At 40.4% G+C, this 23,064-nt stretch overlaps 1 protein-coding gene across 7 annotated transcripts in view; it reads left to right on the top strand.

Annotated features, from left to right (window-relative positions):
• The window catches only part of ccser1 (coiled-coil serine-rich protein 1), a 126,520-nt gene that overhangs the window by 3,261 nt on the left and 100,195 nt on the right, over positions 1–23,064 (top strand). For all 7 annotated transcript variants that reach the window (XM_005916140.2, XM_005916139.3, XM_042218330.1 and 4 more), the window contains exons 2-6: positions 2,077–3,094; positions 3,778–4,195; positions 8,716–8,900; positions 16,954–17,044; positions 19,551–19,656. In XM_005916140.2, the coding sequence (XP_005916202.1) occupies positions 2,102–3,094; positions 3,778–4,195; positions 8,716–8,900; positions 16,954–17,044; positions 19,551–19,656 (1,793 nt within the window). In that variant the 5' untranslated portion in view covers positions 2,077–2,101. The remainder of the gene's footprint in view (positions 1–2,076; positions 3,095–3,777; positions 4,196–8,715; positions 8,901–16,953; positions 17,045–19,550; positions 19,657–23,064) is intronic.

Genomic DNA, 23,064 nt, shown 5'->3' with positions numbered 1-23,064 from the left:
CAGGTGAGAGGGTGAGCTATAGGCCAGGAAGTTATGGTTGGCCATGAGTTGTACTGGTGCTGTTATATTTTTTTTTCCAAAATTCTGGTCTTTCCTATTTTGTTCTTTTCCATGTTGTGCTTTCAGTCAGTGGCTGATTTATTAGTGCTTGTGAAAGCTACATAGTAGTTTATAATGTATGGATAATCTGCACCACTGCAAACACTTAGAGGTTCAGCGCGTAAAATCTATAAATCCATTACTGAATTTTTTTAGGGGCATTTTTTCCCCTTTATTTAATAGTGAGAGGAGAAAGACCAGGGGAACACACACACAGTGAACCACTAAAGAGCCACAGGTCATTTCAACCATATTGCGTATGGCTGAAGGTGATACTGGACGTCATTTCCTTACCCCTCCTAATTCAAGTGCAGAATCCTAGCTATGGTGGTCAATGTAGGATAAACAATTAAGTGAAGCTTGCTTCTGTGATACCGAGGTGAGCTTTGAGGATACGCTGAACTTTTCTGTTGTTAAGCGCAAAAAAACCTCTGTTAGCTGCTGTTAGCATCTGTTAGCTGCTGTTAGCATCTGTTAGCTGCTGTTAGTCTCTGTTAATGAAACATTTTTTAAAGTTGAGATACTTAGTGGATAAAGTCTCGTATAATGTGGGAACGTAATTAAATTGTTTATTAGAAGGAAAGTGTATATTTATGAGTACAACATTCTTTTTTCTATCAAATGACCTTAAAAAATGAACTTACTGTACCTGTAAATAACTGTGCTAAGATTTGATCTTTTTCTAGTACATCCATACAAAAAAACCCCCTGAAAGAGCGCTTAGGATATTTTGTAACTCTCTCTTCTTCACTTCCTTCCATTCTGTGTTTGTCTGGCTCTCCCCTTGGGTTAGGTCTGTCTGCACAATTTAGTTGTCAAGTAAATGTTAATTGCAATGTGTGAAATGTTAAACAGAAATCAACCCTCCAGGTCTCATAGCAGATCTAATAATAGTCACGTAAAAACTTTCTTTACATGCACTTCCAAGTGAAAATGACGTTTTGGGGCAATAAAGAGCCTTTTTTACTGTTTGATCTTATGAAATATGAGATGTATCAGAGCAGCAGTTTTTTTGTGAGACACGCCAGATGACCTTAAAATAGGGATGCGCTAAAAGTGAAGTTCTCGGCTAGTATTGATGTTTTTAAAAAAACAATTTGTCCAGTAGCCGATGCCAAAACAGACGTTATTTTTGGGTTTTCTTGTTAGTTTAATCCACTTTTGTGCTAGAGAGAAACAAAGAAATTCTCATTATAAAAAAATAATTGAACTATTTTAAAGTCTTTCACCCCTTCATCCCTCCTGTCTTCAGACATTTAGCCAGCCCCGAATTGATGTGGCTCAACAGATGAACATCGACTGCTGCTAGCGCTGAATGTTATCTGACAGGCTGATGACAGACAAAAAGGCCTTTTACACCCAGGATACCTGCTTTACCGAATGAAAAATACTGCCTCTCATTCTGTGAGATCTCACACCTTTGTGAGAGTGTTAGATCCGTCTTTGTTCACATGTACTGATGTACAATATACAGAAGTACACTTCAGCTAAGCCCCTTCAGTATGCTGGGTGTATTCAGACTTGACAACCACTTTATTTGTATGGAATAAATGTGAAATGAGATTCTGTTTTTGCCTTTTTTGAGCTCTTTTGAGGCAGGTGTTTGATTAAATTTTTCCATTAGAGAAAGTTCACACATAGACAGTAGGAGAAATGGTGTAAACAACACTGTTTTGGTTTAAGGAGTCATTTCACATGCCCGATTTGGGAAAAATCTCTTAAGTATGACACTTTTTCCATATCAGAATGGGTAAAGATGCAGCAGGAACTTTAAGAGTGGGAAATGTGAGCAGTTTGTGCAGTTAAACTCCATTTTTGAAAAATAAAATTGTGCTCCAAGGGTTAATGGACCGGACTTTGAGAGTTCTTAGCCACATAAGGGTTTGGCACCAGAGAAGAAGTGGTGTATGCCATGCAGTATTCAGGAGTTGATGAATGGTTTATTTATTAAATGTTTCTGTCTGCTTGTTCTCTCAGAGTGGCCCACTGCCTCAGCTTTTAAATGGGTGAATCAGGCTCACGGCGATCAACTCTTGTTTCCCGCCTGCCAATCTTCCGCCGCAGCAGCAGCAAGAGGCAGGAGTCCCTTCCCTCCTCTCCATCTTCAGGCGGAGTGGGAAATGGCGTCCACACCTCCTCGCCTTCCAGCACCAACTCCAGCTCCGGCAGCACCGGGAAACGGCGGAGCCTGTTCCGCACGCCGTCTCTCAGCTTCGCAAGTAAACGGAACAGCGATCCACGTGTCCAGCCTATCAACCTCAACCTCACACCGCCGCTGACACAGGGCACCGATGCCAACGGAAATAATCAGCAGGCAATAAGCACGTCGGTGTCAACGGGGTTCAGCGATGGCGGCGGACGGCCCAAGTCACGCCACTCATTTGGATTTGGCAGCCACAAGCAAAAGAAAATCACACGCTCTCAGACTGAGGACTTTGACAAGGCTTCATCATCGTCCTCTACGACCAATCGAAATGTGTTCATCAACTGCATCAGCAGCTCGGGAACCAATGAGGGCGATGACTCCGGGATCCTCGATGACTACAGTGGCGGCAGTAACAACAACAGACGGTCATCACGCCAGAAGAAACAGCTGCTTCCGAAGTCTTTCTCAGCTCACCAACGCTTCTCCCGGACATCTGATCATCACAGGCCCCCTGAAGTGAAGCTGGAGCCTCCCAGCACCACCGCTACCATCACTCCAGGGGCAGGAGGGCTCACCCCAGGATCCTGGCCTGGTGAACTTGGTGCTGGTGGTGAGAGCTCACTCCAGTCCCCTATGATATCAGAGGATCGAACCACAGCGATCACTCCTTCCGAGTTCATTCCAATCACTGAAGACTCTGTATCTGAAGTAGATGCGCTGCCAGCTCCGAGCCCCGGATCGGGTTCAGCACCAGAACCGGCCTCTACACCAGGGGTAGATACGGAAGCTGCTCCACCCGATCATCCACCTGTTCCAGAAAACTTCAGCGTGGCTGTCTCTACCTCCCAGGTATCATGTTTGTTTTGTTGAAGAAGGTTTAAAATCAAATGGGGTTAACCAGTATAGACTAACAATGAGTTTAATAACACATAACAGCTTTTATGATAAAAACGCACCACATTTAAATACTAAGTAATCGGTCTGCATGTAACCAAATAGACTTAAAAAGATCAAAAAATGTTAGGACTTCAGGAATACAGCTGCAGTTGCCGTTAAATGCAAAAACAACAACAAGCACAAAGGACGAGTATTTGTGACCACTGTTTGGAGTGTGTGAAATATGGAATAAAAGTTGAGCACCGGGCATAAAAAATCCTTTTATTGAAAGAGCTTAGGCATGAAAAAGAAGACTAGTGCATGTCTGAATTCTGCCCTTCGCATTTCACACCTTTACGCTCACAACTTTTCTTCCTTCAAAGCATTTATTCAGAGATATTATTCTGTTTTACTGCCAGCTGAGGGAACTTCAAAAAATGAAACCATTCACTTTCCTTTATGGCTTTAGAGTAGTAAAGACTGCATTATTTTGCCTTCTAAACATGTGCACTTTGGTGCATGAGAACACAAACATCCACCTTTTAAATGCTAGCTGAAGGGCGATCTTCTGTATGTAAACTGTTAGCTTTTTGCTTCATTATCTTGCCAGTGAGAAATTTGAACTTTGCACATTAAATAAAATGCCTTCTCCTCAGGTTTTCTTCACTCCTGCCCAATCAAGCACTGAAAAACCCTTACTCCCGGACACCAGCACAGCCAACAACACGGACTATGAAACTGCCGTTTCCGTCTCGGAGCCTGAGACGGCCGTACCCTGCCTACCTCTGCGGGAACAGTCACTGGAGGAGAGGAAGGAGAGGGAGGAGGAAAGGAAGGAAGTGAGGAAAGAGTTGTCAGCAGAGAAGAGGGAGGACTTGGACTTAGAGAGGAAGACAGGTTACCACACAGAGACCACAAGTGAGAGCGAGGCGTGCGTCGTACGCAGTGAGGGCTGCCACTCTAACCCTGAGCAGTCAGAGAGGAGGGCAAGAACCACGCGATCTTTTCAAGAAAGAGGAAGCTTCTGCGGCTGCCATGAACCCAGACCCTCTCACTTGAGGAAACCACACACAGGTATCAAATTCAAGCAAATGCTTGCAGGTAAATAACATATTTACATGCAAAGCCAAAGCCACGGGCATACAAATGTATACAGCCTATGTGGTCAGTGTGAGTCATAGAGCTGGGCTGATCCCATGATGTAAGAAACACACACCAAGAAAAAAATGTACACACGTTACGTTTGCTGGAAACTAAGCCTTTAACTTCACACATACACTTTGTTCACTTTGACACTTTCATTGTCTTGTACTTCTTTCCACACGTTATGACTTAAACACACAGATTCACTGTACTGACTGGCATTTCCAAAACACCAGTGTAGGGTTTGGCAATAAAAGGCTCAAAATGATATCACAACATTTTAAGGGAACTTACGATCATGATTTTGATGACAGTTTAGAAGATATAGAGAAAAAGCTACTGAACAACATTTTATCTGTAATTGCAGCAGCAGAGAGCAGCATTTATTACTGCAAACAAAATGAGGGCATTTTCTGTCCTCCTTTTCCAGCGAGTTACTGTCAGTGATGACAGACTACATAATTGAAAGTGTAAATCTGTTGCCACAAGGTGCCAGCAGAAGCAGCTTTACAGTGCAATAGTGGTGAGACAGCAAACCAAATCAGTAATTTCATTCCACTGTTTGCTCGTCCTGTCACACCGAGCCATGCTTGGGGGAGTCATTTGTTTACTATTGGTTGCACACGACCAGTTGCTAGTATCTCCACGTCGTGTGGATTCTGATGGTGTGTTTTGGCCTCAAGTGGCGAAACACATTTGGTACTAAATCATCATCGTGAGAAGCTGACACATGGCTCTTGCTGTCAGATATGCCTGGGCTTGTCTTGTTTGGAATTGCTGTATTGATTGATATCATTGATATCATGATAAGACACTCATTTCATGGAGCTTTCTACATGCTGTTCTTGAGCTAATCGGAAGGTCACATTAAGTTTGTAGCAACTGACTCTGTGCACTACGCACCTCAGCATTCACTGAGCCCACTCTGTGATTTTATGTCGCCTACCACTTTATATATAACTTTCACTTTGTTATAATACCACTAATAGTTGACTGTCGAATACCGGAGTTGTTGCACAGGCTGGAATTCACCGAGCTCCTGAGAGCGACCCATTCTTTCACAAAGGTATTCAGAAGCAGTGTGTATGTTAGGTGCTTGATTTGTACACCTGTGACTATAAAGGTTATTGAAACACCTGAATTCAGTTATTTGGGTGGGTGCATAAATACTTATGGCAGTATAGCATACATCATAGCAGGTCTTATTACCATCTTGTAGCCCTTACCTTTGACTCTTGCTGCTATCGTCTATCACAAATCACCCCTAACACCTTTCTCTGCCTACTCCACCCTGGCTGCACTCTTTTCTTTCACCTCTGTTAAGCACCATTTGTTGCTTCGGATTTGCATGAGACAGGCGAAAGTACTTAAACTCATCTGACTTCACCCCTTCTGCTCATTGAATGGTCACTGTTACACCTGTCTCCTTCTCGTTCACAGACGTGTATTCTAACTTTCATTCCTCCTTTCTAGAGCATATCTCCACCCCACCTGTTTCTCTTCCACCTGCTACTTACTCTCAGGGGCAATCGCAATGTCATCAAACGTTATAGTCGATAGAGAACGAGGGCTCATCAGGCCCAATCCCTGATGTAATCCTACCCCCACCTTGAACTCATCTGTCACTCCTAACATACACCTCATCACTGTCTCACTGTCCTCAAACATGTCGTGGACCTGCGTCACATACTGATGCATGCAAACATATTGAACGTGAATCATTGTCGGATTCTAAATTGTTGTTTTTGCATGAAAAAATTTATGGCAACAGTATTATTGTATTATTGGAGATGTTCATTTGTAAGTATGATCTGAACAAATTGCTGTTAATATAGTCATTGTTACGTTTTCATCAAAAAAGATCCACATTCATCTCTGCTGAAATGAGTTTGACAGTGAACATTTATTATGAAGTTAAAGTGATGCTATGCTCCTGCTACTTCAGTGTTGTTTGGTTTTATTACTTCCCTATGCGTGATTGTACAAGTGTGAATTAGAATGCCAATAAAAATCTTGAGAGTTCATTATCAAGCCTATCAAAGAGATTCTCCCAGGAAGCTGATAAGTGGAGGTGCTGTAAATTGGCATAATCGAGATTTAAAATGATATTATTCTCATGTCTCACAGCTTGTTCCCACTTGATGATTGCAGACTACAAGATGATTTGTATTGACATACGGAGCATAATGCCTTTGCATTGTTTGCTTCCAAATTGTTTGCTAATTCAAAGTTGGGAGTGAGAATGTTTCCAGACAATAAACGAATTAGGGCTGGAAATCGGCAACATGAATTTCAAATCAGATTTGAAACTCATGTGGCTGTCAGTCCTTCTTGCAGCAGCTCAGGCAGTTAATCTGGAAAAATCCTTTCAGTATATTAAATTAGTGGCAGCTGTGGACTGACTGAAACAGTAAGTGTCACATTGAAAGTGTTTTTCTTAAATAAAGCTGATTTGTTAATGTTATCCTTAATTCACCTCCAGCTGCTGCAACACAATGCGCACTTTCTTCTTGCCAGACTTTCTCTGGTAACAACAAAAAATGCCTACAAAACGGCTCTCTTGAGCAGCTGAGTGCTCAAGAGAGGTGAAGAAGAAAGGGTTGAGCGGTTGGAGACGACTATTGGGGTGATTTGTGACAGAAGGAAGCTGCAAGAGTGAAAAGAAAGGTTTACAAGATGGTACTGAGACCTACTATGATGTATGGTTTGGCACTTACAACAAAGAGAAGAAGCCGAGTTGAAGATGCTAAGATTTTTGTTAGGACTGACTGGAATGGAAAAGAAATGAGGAACAGCTGAGGTTGAGTGGTTTAGAGACAACGTTAGAGAGGCAAGGTTTAGACAGTTGGGACATGTGCAGAGGAAGTATAGTGGATATACTGGACACAGGATGTTGAATATGGAGCTCCCAGGCAGAAGGACAAGAGAAAGACCACAGAAGCGACAGAAGAGGATGTTAGAGATCGAGTGAGATGAAAGCAGACAATCTGCTGTGGCGAGCCCTAAAGGCACCAGGCGATAGAAGAAGAAAATTTGAATCATTCAAACTTGAAGTCCAGGGTTTCACTGGGAGGACTGTCTAAACTGTTTGATGAGGAATCAGAGGTCAGTTGCATACCGGCAGTACAGGCACTTTTGGCTGCTCCCTTATTTTCTTCGCCACAGCAGATGGATCCACTCGTTTGATTTGGTTCACACAATTTTATGCCAGATGCCATTTCTGATGCAGTCCTCTCTTTTATCCGGGCTTAGTGCTGGCATTATGTCGCCTTCTGACTGGATTTGTGTTTCCTCACGGTCTTGAACTGAGGATCTTTCACTTGTGAGACAAATGTGTTAACCACTGTAGCGCTAAATTGTTGTTTTGTTACCTTCACAGTTGAAACTGAAGAGACTGATAAGAAACTTGATAATCCACCAAGGTTTAGTCATGTTCAAAACGTTTCCTGTATAAAATGTGGGCATTGATACACTTTGATGATGCTCCCGATTTGCCTTTTTTCCCCCTTCTGTTAGAAACTCTAGAAGGACTGTAACCTTGATTATTGCAACTGTTCAAGGCATGCTGTTGTGCAGTCGAAACATGGCTTGATTGAAGGACTGTCTGCAAGCGAACACGTAACATGGTATTAATGGCCTATTTTAGCAACACACACACAGCATGTTGCAATCCCTCCTGAAGGAAAATAGCTGAATATTGATTTACACTTTGAGTTTCTGGCTTCCAGGCAGTGAGAACTACTGACAGACTATCACTGAGACAAATAAGCTCATCTGTTGACTCTACAAAAAAGGAATTTTTTGTGCAAACATTTGAACAGTCTACAATAAGGGTCCCAATGTGTTGTAACTCCATGTGTAGTTACAGATGCAATCATGGCACTTCTTCAGTGTTCTCATGTCTGCTTAGTTCTTGCATGAAGACTGCCGACTTACATGCCTGTTGTTTGCGCGTGTAAAGGTTCAGGTAACAGTGTGCAAGTGTAGCAAGAAATAAGGAAGATAAAATGGCTCATACAAAGTCTTGTTTTTGTGTGTCTGTGTGTCTCCTCTTGCTTAGTGACAGGATGCGGTATTGTCTCTCTGTTTTCACTTCAGTCTTCTAGGAGATCAAAATAGAGCAATTATAACAATCTTTCATTTATCTGTCTAAGGAGTATTTCCCCTGAAAACAATAAATAGCATTTGACCAAAAGCAATATTGCTGAAAAGCTTTGTAAATGGAAGATTGAATGTCGTTTAAAATGCTGAATATATAAAACATTGTGATTTAGTTTCATGAAACAAAAGCCCCTTTCTAACAGGAAATAGGGCTGACTGCATTAGTAATACAATAAAACATGATTACATCTATGCTTGTGGAATCACTGTTCTAACAGTTTCACCTGAATACATTATTTCTCTCCATCTGTCTGACTGTGTAATTCTCTTTGTTTCATTCTTTCCTCCAGCCTCACTGTGCAGCAGTGCCAGCCCCTACCACGAGGTGATGCGGATGGAAAGACGTCTGCGCTCCTCGTCCGAGGGGGCTGGTGGTCCTCGTATCCATGGAAACCACAGAGAAGCCCCCGGCATGGAGGGATGTGGTCTGCTCAAACACAGAAACAACTCCTCATCGTCTAAACTCGGGAGCCTGGTAGGGCTTAAGCTTTCTGTGTTTGTTTGTGTGTTTATTCGACAGCAGTGCCCTTTGATGATTATGTCATCAGTAGTTGTTTGTGCACATTTGCGGTAAACTATTTTTTATTTATGTATATATTTTACATCAGCTAGTCATATATTTTTGTGAGGTTATAATACATAATAAAGCACAAAAGTGTAAAGAAAAAAAAGTTAAAAATATATTCATTTGTGTGTGTTTCTGTATATTTAAAGCACTTTTGTGCTTTATTATTTGTGTGGTATTGTGTTGCTTTATATCATGCATATATACTCATTTGTGTTGAGGTGTCTACGGGAGTTTTGCCTTTTTGGTCAGTGATGGAGGCACTTTATTAAATGCACGCATCTCAGATGAGATATTGGCCACACCACTCTGTTGGCCCTGCTTCAAAGAAATTCTCCTCAGAAACATAGCTAACATGAAGGGACAATTGATTTTATTGTAATAAATGCTGTAACAACCAATTGTGGAAACAGTGTTACAGGTATTTAAGGTGTTTTTATGCCTACGGTTTGTTTACTCTGGTATGGAGTTTGTGATTTTGATTCTTTTCACACAGAAAATTCAAGCAAATCCAAAAGCATCACTACAAATCACGTGAACTAAATAAATACAGAAGGAGATAAAAAATGTAGTCCTTTGACCAAATTGTCAATAAGGCAACATACCAAGTGAGCTACTGGTTAATTTTGCAGGTAGTTGCTATAGTTTGTTCATGTCTATAATGCTCTGCTGCATCCCAGAATGGGCCACATAGCTGACTACAGGAAGGCGTTTAGCTCCAACTTTCAGCATACACACAGTAGTTGGATCGGATCAAAGTCGGATCACATTTATGCCAAAAACAAACCCCACTGGAGTTTATCTGGAACTGGACTCATACCACCTTCTCCAAAGCGTCTTGTTTTGATCCACACCTGAGTGGAATTACCACATTAACATCTGCACAAACAAACTACACTAAGGGTGGGGTATACTGGTGCTGAATAAAAGTTGTGCAGTTCTAAATGTAAAACGTTCACGCTGGCTAAAGGACCCTTAAAGAGGATACTTGTGGAAATGCTGCTGGGTTTGGTCACTTTCACTAACAACATCAAGTCATTATTAAAGTAGTGCTACGACTCTCTGACCTTACTTTTTGCCATTGCTGTGTTGTAAACACTGTACTGCCTGTTCATACTGGCACGCCTACTCAGTGTACATGAAGGGTTATTTGAAATGCATTTACAGGCTTACTAGTACTACTTACTACTTAATTTAAAAAAAAAATTAAACCTTGTCTGGATGAAGATGGTTTGCTATTTAAAACCATGTTTTTAAATGATTACATTGAATTTCAACAATACACATAAAGATAACGAGGGGAAAAATACCCTCTCTAGTTGATTACTTGATTGTCATTTCAAGTATAAAATTGTGTCTCTTTTGAAAGGGAATAAAAAGAGAAGATGTAATTGGCCTCAATCATAGCCGACCACTAATGCAATGCCATTTAATATGTAATGCAATAAAGGATCCGGCCTAATCTCACTCAGTGCTCATGCCTCTGGCTATGCAAACACTAAATGTTCCAGCATGCCCTCAGCAATGCAGACATAGCTCTGTTTACTTTTTCAGCTTTGACTCAGAAAAAAAAGTTGTAAATTGTTGGGGTGATGGTATGTTGGTGGTGAGTAAGTGTCCTGATAATCTCAGGAAGTAACATTTTGAAATGAGACGCTGTTGAATCGACTGTAAATGAAATGGTGAATGCAGAAGTGTACACTGTAGAGGTGGAACAGTTTATTGAGGGTCACCACTTCTTGATTTTTTTTAGCTGTACTTAACAAACGGATTAGGGAAAAGTGGTTCATCAACTCACAGATTATTACTAAGGGATCTACATGCTCAGCAAAGCTGGTTGTGTCATTTAAATGATGTTCAATTGGTACCCAAATGGGGCCCAAAGTGGGACAATAAAATATCCCCCCAACTCTTGATACTAGGCAGGATGGATCCATGATTTCATGCCTCAGTTTCCTGCTCTTAAACTGACAGGAAGTGGCACCCGGAGTGGTCTTCTGCTGTTGTACATTCAGAGATGCTCTTCTGCATACCTGGCTTGTAACGAGTGTTTGTGTGAGTTACTGTTGCTTTCTTTATCAGCTAGAAGCAGTCCAGCTGATAAGAAGCCAGACGTCCTCTGACTTCTGGCATCAACAAGGCATTTTCACTCAGAGAACTGCATGCTCATTGGTTAGTTTCTCTTTTTTAGACCATTCTTTGTAAACACTATAGATGGCTGTATGGGAAATTGCCAATAGATCAGCAGTTTCACCGTGCCGATTTGAATATGGCAGGGTTACTGCACTCTAATTCTTGGTCGGTGAGTGCATGTCAGGTGTAGATGATGGTCTTGCAGTGTATTGCCAAATCCCTCATTGCTATGGTATTGTATCATACTATGAGGGATTGTGTGATTCCAACCCCTAATACAAGTCTTTTATACCTTACTCATTGCATCTGTCTCTGGACATGATGCACACTTCAGTAAAGATGAAGGAATGTCTTCTTTCCCTTTTCTTTGTATATAAAGGGGCCGTCAGGGGCCTGAGTCATGAAGGAAAGGTACGAGCCTGGGAGTGTGTATTATGCATCACCACTGTTACCGTCATGTAAATTTGTGGGGTAGCTGTTAGGTATATACCTAAGTGTGAGCTTTCTAATTAAATACAGAACTAAACTTAGTGAGGGCATGACTGGGATACAAATGGTTTGCTTATTGTTTATACGTATACTGTTTGGATGATTATGGTGGTAATGTGTTACAGAGCCTGTGGGATACAGTGATTATGCGACGCAAAACAGAGAACGGCTGAAGGATACAATACAAAAAACTAAAGATTTAGTTTGCAGTGACAAATGACTAATTTGTTAAATTTGCAAAGATAAACTGTGACGCGCCGCTGTGGACTGAAGCAAGCCGATGTTTGCTTGAGCCGTTTGGTGATTTCATTCCAGTAGTTATTGTTTTTTGATATCCCTCTGAGAAGCTGTGAGATATTTATTTTGTCACCATATTCAGTGTTGTTTGCTCATAAGTCTCTCAATGACAGCTGTGATAATACTGTGACAGTCTGACAATGATTACACTCAAAAGTGGCTGAAAAAAACATTCTTGGGGAATTGTCTCTTATCTCAGAGAACAAACAACTTTGAACATGGATTTTAGTTTGTAGTTTGATGGATATGTATATGGCAGAATTCACTTTACATTGACTGTTTTACTTATGTATATCAACTATCGACAGTCTCTTGATTGCTAGACAGTGTTGTAATACAGAGTGGCTCTTGTTTTCATATTTCTCAGTCTGATTGTTGCCTTGTGCAGGCTAGATAGCATAAATGGCACTTGTATTAATCATACACAGATAAGGATTCACTTCCTCTCCAAGACAGAATTTGTAATGACCACAAGCAGACGGTTTGGTTTGGGAATGAAAAACAGAGAGGATGTTCGCACATACTGGTGTTATATGCTCTCTTGGCCCCAAGACAGCACATAAAAGCAGTACCAATTATGATATAGTTGAACGTTCAAATCAAATGATTTTCTCTGAGGCTAATGCACAATGGTTATACTGCAGAGCCCTGACAGTAATGGTTTATGGAGAAAAGGTCTTGCAACTTATACGCACCAATGACTAGATGAGCCAAAATGCTGCAAAATAAACACGAATTTAAGGTGGTTTTGAAGTATGCAGTTGTCACATTTAGTGTGTAGATTGTCGTGCAGAGGACCCGAGCACAGAACGCTGCAGGCAGAGCACTAAAGGAAATGTAAAACTTTATTGTGGATTATCAGAGTCCTAAACTACAAAACTGTGGACTGTAATTCAAGAAAGTACCAGGAAACACCTGAGCAAGCGAAGGACAGCTCACACGGAGAGTCACTCAACAGGACAAAGGACATAAGGAGGACTAGAGTGTATATAAACACAAGGACTGTTAGGGATAAGGGACAGGTACACACAGTCAGGGCAATCATGGGAGTCAGACACTAAGCAACATTCAAGGCAAGACAATACAGAAAACATATGCCAAATGAAACCCAAACAAGGCAAAGACACATAACTAAATGTGGACGTAAGAAGACTTGGACTAAACAAGAGGACAGATACAAGGAAACACTAGAGGACAAAGTCATAAACTTAGAAAAACAAGACAACTACACTCATGAAAATTAACAAGCTCAAAAGAGAAATTGAAATTCAACAACTAAACATTATAACAGTAATTCATCTTAACGGGCATCCAGACTCCATAAACACGAAACAGTAACCAGAAGAACCAGGAAGTCGTGCGCAAGATACTGGAAATATAATAGAAAAACCAGGAGACTATAAAGAGCAGCGCTCAAGCAATACAAAACAACTGGCAATCACTGAGAACGTGATCCAAAACACCGAATCCTAACAGAGAAAATGAATACCAAGAAAACCACGAGATGACAACAGGAATCAAAAACATCTGTAACATCACAAGAAATCAAAACAAGAATTGACTGTTTAACAAAACTCAGACTTGAATATATTCACTCAGATAAGATAGACAAGTACCTGAGATCAAGGCAGCAGTAAATTATCGCATCATCATCATTATTATTATTATAAGTAAGGTTATTGTTGTTAATTAATTAGGTTTTATTTAACTGGTTGTCAGCACTTGAGAGGCTTTGGTGCGCATATTTTATTGAGACTGTTCTAATGTGTTGTTCAGTTATTGTAGTAGTAACAAAAAAAACAGTAAAAAAAAATGTGGTAAAACTTAACATTTAGAATTATTAAAAATTATGTTGAAACAAGCAAATCTAGTCAGCTGAATAAAGACAAGAATTAATAATGAATTTAAAAGAAAAAGTAACAAATTGCAATAGCTTTCTTTATATGTAAGTCTGACAGCTAGCTCATGAAAATTCAAATATATTCTTTATTATTTATTGCAAATTGAGAATGAGTAGTCTGTAATAATAATAATAATAATAATAATAATAATAATAATAATAATGATAAAAGCTATTTATATGGAAACAAACTGATCCTTGAATTAGTGCTCCATGGCAATTTCCCCCGACAGTACACGTCGCAGACCATGAAGATTTGATACTGGAAATAAATATGTCTTCACTTGTTTCACTGTAAAGAGGATCTGAAAGCTGGTCTGATCGACACTTTTTCTCTGAGAAAGCCTCGTGTCAGAGTTGATGTTGTTTTTTGTGTTGTTAAATTTGCCTGTGAGTTCCTGCTCTGACTTGTCAAAATGCTTGCAAACTTTCATCAGGCCTTCCAAGATGACCTGAAATAAATCTTAACCTGCAATATGTGATATCTTCTTAATCTTCTCGGAAAGATTTCATGCTTCCGAAGTTAGAAATGTAGCTCTGTCAGTCTAAGCCACGCGTTCGGAGCGAGTTTCTTACAGCGTCAGCGGTGCAAATATCTGGATTTGTTTCTCTTATTGAATCGCCCGTTGAATATGAAAACGTTTTAGTCGGGTTGCTTCGGTCTTGGACGACTGGTGTTTCTGTATTGAGTGATGGCTGTTAGAAAATGTCAAATGTCAGGTGTTAAGTTGTGAAACAAGGTTTTTTTCCCCTCAAGTAGGTGTTATTCAACGGAAGTTTCACTGGACGTTCAATCCTTCATGCCCTCAGGCGCACTGTAAACACAACTGGCTGCGAATCAGCGACTCAGACAGAAAGGAAGTCATTTTTTACTCCATAAATATCTGCAGCCATAATACCTGGCTGCAAAGCCAAATTGCTCTGCTGCGATACTAATGCATTCACCACCTTAAAGAAGTGAATAAATGTAATTTTCATAGACTGTATATGTGGTATTTTTTACAGAGTGCGAATGGAAACCTCTGGCTTTTTATGGACAGAGAGAATCTCTTGCTTCCTCTTATCCCTGTTTTGGATGTCATTCTGCTAGGCATTTAAGAGATGGAGCCATTTTTTGATGAGAGCAGAATCTGATATTATCTCTATTAACTCAAGGATTATACTCATTCAACTCACATTAGTGATGTAAAAAAGGTGACATCTCATGCTTGTAAAATCGTATTAACACATTTCTGTGGTTGGAGGGGCACATTAAAATGGGTAATTTTGCTTCAAATGAAGTCTGTGTGCAGTAGCATCACACAGTATGGCTCTTCATTTCTTTTCCCAATACCTTTTAGCTATTAGCTTTAATGCCTGAAATGAGGGCTTACGTGTTCAGGCGCATCACACTGAAATGCGTTCGGTGCTTTTTCTGATGTTTACCGCACCGCCATCCAGAGGGGGAAAGGAAAGGATAGAATTTTGACTGTTCATAAACACGTAACTGCTGCTTTGGAGAACATAAAGTCAACTGATTTGAAATTCAGAGGTGTGTTTAATGGTCAGGGATGCCACTGAGCTTTGAGGTTCAGATGGGAGGAGATCGATACCGAGTTGCTCGGAGGCAGTTTATGTCCAAACAACAGTGATGAGGGGTGAACAGAGATGGTTATTGGATTTTCTGATGCATTTTAATCTGTAGATGTTGTGCCAGACTGGTACTTGGTAGTTTGTGAATGCTGGTATTTCACTCTGGTTTTGGTTTGTAACTTTTTAGTGCACACAAGTTCAGGGAAGATATTTCTACCAGTACAACCAGGACAGGAATGCTACCCACTTACACTACATGTTGATGCAGAACTGCATTGACATGCAGGTTGTGATTTTCATTTGAGTCAACAGAGACCTGCTGATGATAAAAACATGTTCCCAGGGAGGTTGACATATATGAGTTTATGTAGAAGTGTCTCATAAATATTACATTAGCTGATAAATAAAGCCTATAAGTACACTTCCTGTTAGGCAGGAATATGCAGTGTTTTAATACATGTATTTGCCACACTATACTTCTGTGTGTTTTTTGCAGTGAATTTACCCATTTGTAACCATTGGATGGCAGTATTGACTTTTAAAATCCTGAACGTAAAGGAAACACATCTTACTGCGTCATTATAACCTCATAATGCCAAGAACATGGAAGCTTCTGCTGAAAGATTACAAGTGAATATCTGCTGTTAAGTGATGAAGCATGACTCACTGCGCTGCTGTGGCTATAGCTCATTTAAGAGACGAAGGATTAGGAAAATCTTATCAGTTATTTTCTGAAATTTAAAGAGTTTGTAAGAAATTTTAAAACCGTAACGTCAGTGAAGATAATGTTGATATTTCAAGGCCACCCAAGGTGGAGGGAGGTTTTCTTGTTAGATTATTATTGTTGACGTTTGGACAACACTGGTTTTTACATAAGAGAATTAATTTAAACTCAGTAATCAGAAGGCACTGGCTCGTTTTTTGTCATGATTTCTAGTTGTTTTTTCCCCTTGTTTATTCATCAGCAATTTTTAGCCTGTGAAGCATGGTAAAAGCTGACAGTGGCTGCACCAAACTACAGCCTCATTGAGCACTTTCTCAAACTAAACCCTTTATTAATCGTCCCTGCATAACAAGAAGAGCAATTTGTTCTCGATAGTTTGGATGTAATGATGAAGAACTAAATATCTTATTAAATGCAAGCAGAATGGGGGAAGAAATACAGTGCACTATTAAAAAGAACTGCATTATTATCATTTCTAATATTTATAACGTTTAATTTCTTCAGCTAAGTGATTCTTCTTCTGATTGTTCTGACCCACCTGGATTACTTTGATGAGAATCGTTTCATAATTTTTTGTAAAGTTGTCACATAGTAATTAGTATTCTGCGTTTCAGCGTTTGTTTTCGGAACCTTTTTGATTAATGACTACCTCGCTGAAATTGTATTAAAACGATCTATCATAAGAACATCAGGCAAAAAATTCTCTTTTATTTTTGTTCATTTTACAAAAGCAGGAAAAAAACCACCAGCGTGTATTATGTTATTGTGAGGATAATAATTAGTCGTTGCTTTATCGCTCACCTTTTCGGAGTTTGTTTCATGTTTGTGTTTTTGCTCTTTCTCATCAGGATGTTCTGAACAACCTGGGTTCCTCGGAGCTGGATGAAGACGACCTCATGTTAGATCTGGATCTCTCCGATGATCAGCGACACCGACATGGTAACGTTTTTTCTGCTGTTTCCGCCATAATAAACATTTGCATATTTTGCGGTGACATTGTAGGAAATCGGTGAGAGAATTCTGCAACCATTTTTAATCTTTTTAACCAGTTCTTAGCAGATTTCACTGATGATTCTGTACATGCAAAGTTCATTTAGATAATACTTCAAAATAGCTTTTCAAGATGCCTCCTATGCAGCGGGACTTGTTTCTAGAAGAACTCTGTGTAGGGGAGTTAATGGACATGTGACTGGATGATGAACAATTGCATCATAAGTTAAAACCCTGAGATATCTTTTGGAATTAAACAAGTTCTTTTACTCTTTATGGTTCATTTGCACTCCCATTTACTACAATGACAAAAGACTTCATTGCGACTTTTACACTTTGGTAATCCATCCAGTCTGGGGGGCCATATTGGACCCTCTTTGAGGACAGTTCTGACCCCCCAGACTCATGTTTGTAGGTTACATTACTCATGTCCTTTATATCTGTATCTCTTTTAATTAAAGGGAATATCTCCTCTCTCACCTTCCTCTCTGGTGTCACAGTCGCTCCCCTGTCTTGTTTTGCTTCAATCTTTTCCTTTATTAGTACACTTCTCCCTCATCACCTTAAAGCATGAAACCAGTGTTCTCCCTGCTTCTTTCAACACGTGCTGGGACTTTGATGCGGCTGCCTCATTTACACCAATCCATCTCCTTTGTTGTTCTGGCATTTCCATCACACTTCTCCTGACATGCGTCACAGTTGAAAAGTGTCTGTCGGAGGAAAATCGTTGCTCGTGCCCTGCCACGGTGGAGCATAGGAGTGCCAAACACCCTGAACCCCAGCTTCCTCTCATACAACACATAAGAATAGTATTGCGCTGAAAAAGTGCAGTCTAACCACCAAACATACAAATCTGTTAAGAGAAACTCTGTGTGTGCTCATGTATTGGCTTTTATTGCATCCATGTCTTAAAAATGGGATTTTTCTGTTATGAGTCAATGTTACAGTGAAATCGTTAGATTTTAACCAGCAGTGCTGTTTTTTTGCGCAGACATAACTGAGCAAAATCGAAAGCTCTTGCAGTTACTGTCTGTACTGATTATATTTCTGATCTGTGCTTGCAAAGGTTTAGTTCGTATTAATATGCGTCAAACCAGACAGATATACATAGTTGATGTGTGGTAGAGTGCAACACACGAAGAAAATGACTCAACGAGGTAAACATAAGCTTGTGATCATACTCCATTTCTGTGCTTCATGTTGCTCAGACACAGGGACTACAACAATGCAGCGACGGGGTGCGTTTATGTCAGCTCGACTAGCTTTGTCTCTTATCAACAGATCTATCGGTGAAATTATATGTTAATGTGAGGTTGGATTCATCTATTTCTAGGCCATATTTAAGTCCCAGATGGGCTCCTAGAATATTGCAGTTGCAGTCAAATAAAGTAAAATGCTCAGCAGCACTGAGAAGTAAAGAATACAATGGAAGCTTCAGCGCTAATAAACAGAATTTCCTATGCTTATGGGGTTTGAAGAGCATTGGGAGGCTGGGTGGTTCACTCACACAGCCAGTCAAAACACACACACACACACACACACACACACACACACACACACACACACACGCACTGAAAAGATCTCTACAGGCACTGGCTGATGCAGAGCTAAGGGAGGCACCATCATTAATATACACACTAGCACACAAGCGTGCATGCTTAGTCATTAGACCTAATGGTTTGCAGACTGTAGCATGAAATTAAAGGTTTGATGAATTGTTCTCATAAAGTCAAGGGACTAAGACTCTGTGCTGGCATTAGAAGAGTAAGGTTCTTCCACAAACTCAAATTACAGGAACTCATTTAAACACACCGTAACAGACATTCACGCAGAATACACAATACAGACACGTGCAGATCCATGCACAGGTTCATATAAAGATGTATGCAGACACACAGACGTACACAATTTGATGCACACCCATCTCACAATCCCTTACGCCCACGCACTCATCGGTACTCCTCATTTTGACCTCTCTCAGGTGGCTTGTTGAAGCCGTTATTAAAAAGCAAGCAGTTTCACAGCAATTTATGGCCCACAGGGCTCTGCGTTCTCACTCCTATGGTGACTCATGCCCTGTGGAATCACACAGGGACAGTGTGAGAGACAGAGACCTTTGCAAAGACATAAAGAAATACCAAATCTTGGCTTTATATCCAACTTTTATTTCACTGTCTTTTATAATGGCCTGTTAAATGTGCCATTGAATATTTAGGCATAATTGTAAAGAAACACAAAAAACAACAACTGATGGTATGATGATCCCAACGGATCACTACTGAATTTTAATAACCTCTTTGATCCAAGTTTTATAGCTCTAATTCATCTCAAAAGAAGATTTAAACAGAGAGCTGTGAATTCTTCTTAGGCTAACATATGTTGTCAGTCAGATTGTCACCTGGGGTTAGAGAAAACAACTTCAATTCATTACATGTCTGTTTGGTTGTGTGCACAGTGTCCAGAGAAGACTCCAGCCAGTCTCTAGCTTCCTGTCTGAACCTGCTGCCCTCACCTTTGGACCCATCTGGAGATCGCATTTTGGGAAAAGAAAATATTCAGAGGTAATAAATACGTGTGTTTTTATTGTAGTGCTTTTCTGTGCTTTGTGTTATACATATGTTTATAGGGACTGTCTTAAAAATTCTTAAGTCCATTTAGTGTAATTTTATAAAGAGCAGAGTTGTTTGGCTTCTTAAAAAAAGGGAAAACAGCAGCTAGTTTTTAAAACACATGGGCCACTTTATTAGGTATACCCATTCTTTTACTCGTTAACAGAAATATCTAATTAGTCAATCACATGGCAGCAACTCAATATACTTAAGCATGTAGGCATCCAGACCTGTTGGAAGTTCAAAAACAGCATCAGAATGGGGAAGAAAGGTGACTTTGAATGTGACATGGTTGTTGGGCTGGTCTGAGTATTTCAACAACTTAGATTTTACCATATCTGAGATTTACAGAAAATGGTCCAACAAAGACAAAATATCCAATGAATGGGAGTTTTCTGGGTGAAAATGACTTGTTGATGCCAGAGGAGAAAGGCCAGACTGCTTCAAGTTGATAGCAAGTCAACAGTAAGTTAAGCAATCACGTGTGTCAACCAAAGTGTGCAGAAGAGCATCTCTGAGTGCACAGCCCTGAAGCACATGGGCTGCAGTGGCAGAAGATCAGTCAGCTAAGAACAGGAAGCTGAGGCTACATTGTACACACGCTCAACAAAGTTGGACAATAGAAGATCCAACCAGTGTTGCCTGGTCTAAAGAGTCTTGAGTTCTGCTGCTAATTGGATGCTAGGTTCAGAATTTGGTGTAAACAACATGAAAACATGAATCCATCCTGCTCACTATCAACGATTTAGGCTGATGGTGATGATGTAATGATGTTGGGGCCCCGTTGTACCACTTGAGCACCATTTAAACTCCATAGCCTTCCTTGCTGACCACGTCCCTTTATGACCACAGTGTAGCTATCTTCTGATGGGTACTTTAAGTAACATAACAGGCCATGTCACAAAGATTACATCATTTCAAACTCTTGTTCCTTTAACAATGGATTCATCAGACTCAAACGGCCTCCACAGTCAACTCATTCCAAATAATGGACCAAAATATCTGAGGAGTGTTTCTATTACCTCGTTGAATCTGTGCCATGAAGAATTAAGGCAGTTCTGAAGGCAAAAGGGTCTCCAACAAAGAGATGGCAAGGTGTAACCAATGAAGTGGCCAGTGAGTGTATTATTACCCTGAACAATGCACGCTGAAGTAAGGTGAGGACACTTTTGAAAAAAAAAAAAAAAATACCACAGTGTTACTGTTTTGCAATGACCTGTAAGTGCAGTACACAAAAGTAAAAATATGCCCAAATCATCAGTGAGTGAGTCAAGTTATTGGAGGTGAACTTGCACACAGTTTTTTAAAGGTATTTGGAAGGTAGGGTGTTCCCAGCACCTTAGAGAACTTGTCAAAATTCTCTTTCTCACTTTCTGTTAACATGTCTGTTAATGAAATCCCGGTCTCACTTGGATGTTTTTTAAACCAGGACTATATCGGACTGGGATAATAGAACCAGAATCACATAAAAAATGTCGCCATGCACAGTGTGTGTGTGAGTGGGCGTGTTTTTTCATTTTACCTTATAAAATCCATATTAGAAGAGAGCGAGAAAGGTAGGCGGTTATTGTCTGTTCTGGGACTTGCTGATGTTGAATGTTCTGTGTAAATGCATGCAAACATGTTTTATATCTTTTCCTCTCTTAGAGATGAGACAGCATGAAGGAATATAAATAAATTAATTCTGATTGAATAAATATGCAAGCTGTCCTCCTCTCTCTGTCCCTTTGTAGCCAGTGACTGAAACAAAACACTTAAGAGTTTCTGTTTACACATGTGCTCCACTGCCAAGGACAGTTCAAAATCAGATTAGATTTGCCCACTTGTTGCTTCTTTTTGCCCAGAACCAGGATAAGTCTTACTGGATGCACACAAACCTGCATGCAAAGCCATTTGTCTGCATAAAGATACACAAGCACAAACACACACAGTGCAGCTTTTCAGATGGGGCTTATTTGGGTTTTATGGAGCCAACTGAGTAATAAAGGGGTTGTAGCACCATTGGCTAGGTAAAGATGATTATTGCTTTACCTTTCAGTATTGCTTTCTCCACTCACTAGTTGAATTTATCTCTGCTGGAACCCACAGAGTAATTGTGTCTGTCTAAATGTGTTTTTCCTTGAATAAACTAGCTCTGATCTTCTGTTTGTGGAGACAGTGCAGATCAACTTGTGTGAGTGGTTTTAAAGTAGAGGTTGACAGATTTATACTATACCATTGAGTCACTGGACTTAACCGGGGCCTCTTTTTGTGAGAAGGTTTTTTTTTTTTATCACGCTTCTAACGCTTCTCTTTGAAAGTTTCAATGAATAGAGAGACATTCTGTGTCTAGACAGTGTCAGTGAATCATGCAAGTCGGGAGTCAACCTTTTCAAATCATCCAAGGTTTTTGTCAGACTCATTGGTTGTTTCATTTATAGTGAAGTCTCACTTATCATTGAAAAGCAGTGGAGGAGCTTTCATATCAGACGCACACATACAGAGACACGCTCAAAAATATTTACATTATTGCCTTCTGTGTACAAGGTCATGGCAAAAATAACATTCTGCTGAAACCTTCTTTGGCTTGATTGAGCGTGTCTGAACTGAGCCAGCGATGTTTAGCTTGGAAATGTCATAACTTGAGGAACTGGTTCGATCCCTCTTGATCAAAACAGTGACATGACTTGGTGTTTTGACAGGATCCCTTTAGCAGAGAAAGCAGATGAATGAACCAAAGCATGAATGGATGAATACGCTGGTGCTTTTAGCTAAAAATGTAAGGTCTCAGTCACACAAGCCTAGAGATCAATCCGTGAACCCTGGGTAACTAACAGTTGTAAGGGAAAATGTGTTTCACCAGACTGGTTGCCAATTTAGTTGGCACAATGCATGGAAGATGCCAACTTATCAGCAGACATTCACCATTTAATCTCCACACCGTAGTGAAACTTTAAAATGGTAAATGGCCTGTATTTGTATAGCGCTTAACACGTTCAGTCATCCACCCATTCACACACGTGATGGTAAGCTACATTGTAGCCACAGCCACCCTGGGTCACACTGACAGAGGCGAGGCTGCCGGACACTAGCGCCACCGGGCCCTCTGACCACCACTAGGCAACGGGTGAAGTGTCTTGCCCAAGTACGCAACAACAGAGACTGTCCGAGCCGGGGCTCGAACCGGCAACCTTCCGATTACAAGATGAACTGCCAACTCTTGAGCCACGATCGCACATCGCCATTTCTAAAGGTTCAGCTTTGAAGGTGAATATTCTCAGTTTTCTGTTTGTGTTGCACTCTTTACAGCAATGACTGTAGAAAACATGGACGACGCGACAGCGCCTCCACCCATTGTGCAAAAATGAAGCCAAAATATCC

The sequence above is a fragment of the Haplochromis burtoni genome, unplaced genomic scaffold, assembly GCF_018398535.1.
Source record: "Haplochromis burtoni strain Fernald_Lab_line unplaced genomic scaffold, NCSU_Asbu1 Contig_18, whole genome shotgun sequence".
Classification (NCBI taxonomy): Eukaryota; Metazoa; Chordata; class Actinopteri; order Cichliformes; family Cichlidae; genus Haplochromis; species Haplochromis burtoni.
Note: the sequence above shows the minus strand (reverse complement) of the source record. Positions and strands in the feature narration are given on the sequence as shown.